The sequence below is a fragment of the Arachis ipaensis genome, chromosome B01 (assembly GCF_000816755.2).
Source record: "Arachis ipaensis cultivar K30076 chromosome B01, Araip1.1, whole genome shotgun sequence".
Lineage (NCBI taxonomy): Eukaryota > Viridiplantae > Streptophyta > Magnoliopsida > Fabales > Fabaceae > Arachis > Arachis ipaensis.
Genome location: NC_029785.2, coordinates 92,288,629 through 92,292,359, shown reverse-complemented (window position 1 = coordinate 92,292,359; position 3,731 = coordinate 92,288,629). Strand labels below are relative to the sequence as shown.

The 3,731-nt window shown below is 33.6% G+C and overlaps 1 protein-coding gene across 2 annotated transcripts; it reads right to left on the bottom strand.

Moving 5' to 3' along the window:
- Window positions 1,621-3,731, bottom strand: LOC107618766 (protein LATERAL ORGAN BOUNDARIES). 2 transcript variants are annotated; one of them, XM_016320911.2, is made up of 2 exons: window positions 3,646-3,731; window positions 1,621-2,738 (listed from the first exon to the last, which is right to left on the bottom strand). In XM_016320911.2, the coding sequence occupies exon 2, from the start codon at window positions 2,721-2,723 to the stop codon at window positions 2,127-2,129; it is 597 nt and encodes a 198-aa protein (XP_016176397.1). In that variant the 5' UTR covers window positions 2,724-2,738; window positions 3,646-3,731; the 3' UTR covers window positions 1,621-2,126. The 2 variants fall into 2 exon arrangements, with proteins under 2 accessions (XP_016176397.1, XP_020978296.1); XM_021122637.1 differs by lacking the exon at window positions 3,646-3,731 and having other exon boundaries at window positions 1,621-3,636.

The following is a 3,731-nucleotide window of genomic DNA, read 5'->3' as shown; positions in this document are numbered from 1 at the left end:
TTATATTATTATTACAAAACGACGGCTTACTTTTTCTTTGGAGAATTTCTTCACTAATTTTCTTGTGAAAAGAAAGTGAAGAAAACCCTAACCCTCTATTTTATTTCCATCCTTCTTCAATCATGAACTTTTTTTTTTTTACTTTGCTTGGCTGCTGCACCTTCTTCGACTGTGATCTCGGATGATCGGTTCTAAATTTTACTTATATAATGTCCAATTGTGCAAATAAAGCAATATAGCAAGGAAAATGGTTATTAAATTTTATTTGCGGTGTTCATCGTTCAATTATATATACATAATAATTAGTTAATGAATGTAAGCAAGATATACACTGGTGTATGCATGCAATTCAATGCAAGTTGTCAATGTAGGTGCAGTCTACGAGGGTCCACTGTATCAACAGTTACGAATTGGGTACCTAGTGTAGATCAGAGACATGGATAGGATTTGAAAATTATTATTAAAACAGTAAGAAACAAAAAAGCTGAAAACCCTAGTTAAGGAGGAGAAGATGAAGAACTGAACTAGTATTTTTTATGGTATTCAATGTGGAAAAAAGGTTACATATATATATAGCCAGTGACAGTGGCTCACTATTTCAGATACAAAGATATATATCTTTTTTGATAGAAGAAAAATGAAGAGCCTCAGTTTCACGGGAATTGAAGAAGATGTTATTTATTATTATTTTTATTATTATCTAGTACTACATCATGATGATGATGATGAAATTGAAAACTACAATTCAAGAAGGGAAGATGGGAGGGACACACAAATTAATGTTGAGAGAAAAACACTGCTCCTTTTTCCTGTTAGGTTGATTCATGAGTTCAGTTCTTTCCACCAGGCACCATCATATAGATATAGATATACATAGAAATGTCATGAAAAGTGGTCTACATATACAAACAATTCTTATCTGATCTGATCTTCTTTTACTACTACTACTACTACTACATCTACATGATGTTGAGACTTGAGAGTAGCTCAACTACTGAAGCTTAATATCTTGTCTGTGTTTGTTACTGACACCTTCCTCATCATCACTTTCCAATATAATTCCCTTAACTCAATTCTTTCTTCACTCTCATTCTCTTCATTTCTATCTTCAAAAACTCTCATTTCGCCAAACTTAATATTATTTTTCCAAATTAATTTTTTTAAAAGAAATGTTTTATATTAAAAAACATATAAACTTTATAACTATTATTTATCTGCTTAGTAACTTAAAACGTTAGCACAAGTAATTTCAGGAAAAAATATTTTACGTTTACTAAAAAAGTTTCAAATGTCTTATTTATGGAAATAAAAGGACTACTTTTTTTCTGAGAAGTATTTAACAACATTTGGTAAAGAAAACTTCAAGAATGGATAGGTTGTGACCAACTTGCTCAGGGGAGTAAGAAATCAAAGGAAAATAGTCTTCAAAATCAACTATTTCCAATTATTCAGATACAAGGGAGAACTTAAACAAAAATTAATCAAAGAACAGAAAAGTAAAATTAGGGTGGTCCTCCATAAATAATAGCTGATCTGAGTAGAATTAAAACAGGCTGGAATATGTGTTAAAAAAGTGGACTAAGCGTCAAAACTCTAAACCATAGAGTTAGGCTTTATATATAATCAAAGTAGTGTTAACCTCATTTTATTCTTATTCATAAACAATGACAGAGAGAAAGAAAGAGGAGAAAATATTATTGTGAACTCCGCTTCATAGATATTGCACATGCCTATCTAGATAGAGTTGCACTGAATACACAAACAAATTAAAAGGGTCTAGTAGCCACATACATTACTACTATTGCATGTTCTACCAACTTATTTTTAGGCTCTAAAGAAAGCCACACACACAAAAGATTTCGAAAAGACTACCTAAGATCCTCGCAACTTCTTGAACAATACCATACAATCAAGGACTCTAACAAACTAATTAATAACAAAAATCCCACGAAATTAAATTTATTAAGAGAATAAAAAACACTAGAACCTTCAACAACCAAGCCTACGTAGAGTAATAATAACCATAATAGACATTATAAAATATTATTATACCATAAGAAACATTTTAGACCATGCCTCAAAAAGTATAAACCCTTGATGGAAGGGTATTATACTGCAAACTTAATTCACAAATTACCTCCTCTTCCATCGCCGTCACCTAACCCGCCCCCATCGCTGATATCCTTGGAAGAGGTATCGGTCCATGGAAGAGAGTATGGGTAAGAATAAATATTAGGTGAATATTGGCGATTATTGTTATAGAATCCACTTCCTTCGTTATCAAATCTTGCCCCAAACCTTTGGGGAATTTGTTGAAGGGAAGTAGCATTGGTTAGTCCGGGGGGCATAGAAAGAGCCGGTGTCGGAGCGATGTCAGTAAAGGAATAGCGGAGAAGATCAGCGTTGGCGGCATCAAGTTCCTTCTGAAGTCTTTGCACTTGTCTTTGGAGGAAAGATATGGCGCCAACGCAGCCGTAAACAGGATCTCTAACGCGAGCTTCTGCCTCGTAAGCGAGGGAGTTGACCGCATCCTCCCTCTGGTGAGGCAGAAGCTCGTTGAGGAGCTTGGTAACGTTGCTTGCCCCGAAGATCTTGTGCACGTTTGCAAACTTTTGAGGCTCTTCGGGTGGAAAATAAGGCGCAAAGATACACCCTGGCATGCACTTCCTCCTCAAGAATTTGCAGGCAGCGCAAGGTGAATTGTACGAGCTTGATGATGCCATCTTCTTCTTGATTCTCTGCAAAAAAAAGGAATCATCATCAAAACTTCTCATATTCTTCACATCTATCTCAACTACTACTTCATTCTCTAGTAAGAAGAAGCTTTAAATTTGGATCTGGTTTGTGCTAGCTACTTCAGTTGCACCCTCTTAATTAATTTCACTTTCGTCGTTTTTCTTTCTTGATGGTGATGAATTTGTGATTAATGAATAGTTAGTGAAATAGGGTTTGGAGAATCTTTATTACTATTGTTTTGTTGCAGAATATATCAGTGATACTATACCGAAACAGAAAAAACTTTCTGGACACCTTGGAATCGGAATAGTATTATTAGTCCCATCTTAATCAGAACCTTTAGGCCTTTATGTTCATCAGTTTGAAGATTATTATGTCACTTTTTTATTTTTTAATTATCTGTAATAAGTATATAACCGTCTTTTCTTTGCTTTCTTCTTTAACAACTGAATTGTTTCTGAAAAATATTTTTTTCAAGCTTTCACTTCTGATCTCTCTTCTTTTTTTTAAAGTAAATACTTGAAGGATTGGAAAAAATATTATTAATAAAAATGAAATCCTCTGAAAAGTCAGGTCTGAAATGGAATTTCTCCTTTTAGCTTTGTTTTTCTTCTTCAACTTATTATCTATTTAGGAAACATGCACGGAAACATAGGATCTTTCTTCTGCTGGAACAATTCAGCTGCATGATCAACAAACAAGTCATATATATTTTCCTTCTGAAACCAAAGATGGGAATTGAAAGCCCTAAGAAAAAAAAAATTAAAAATAAATCCACTTTGTGTATTGTTAGTTCTAACCCTTACTTCAATTCAAGAAACAAAAACAGAGAAAAAAAAAAAGGAAAAGAAAAAGAACTATGCATAAATCCGAGAAGGAAGCTACACATGAACAAGGGTTCGTTTTTACCTGTTTGTGATGTAGAATAGTAGGTTTTCTTTGATGAGATGAACTGAAAGTACCTTTTTTTTTTCTTTATTCCCTTTCCCTTGTTG

Bases quoted from the DNA above. Each gene is read 5' to 3' on its own strand.
- LOC107618766 (XM_021122637.1), bottom strand. From the start codon at position 2,774: ATGAGAAGTTTTGATGATGATTCCTTTTTTTTGCAGAGAATCAAGAAG.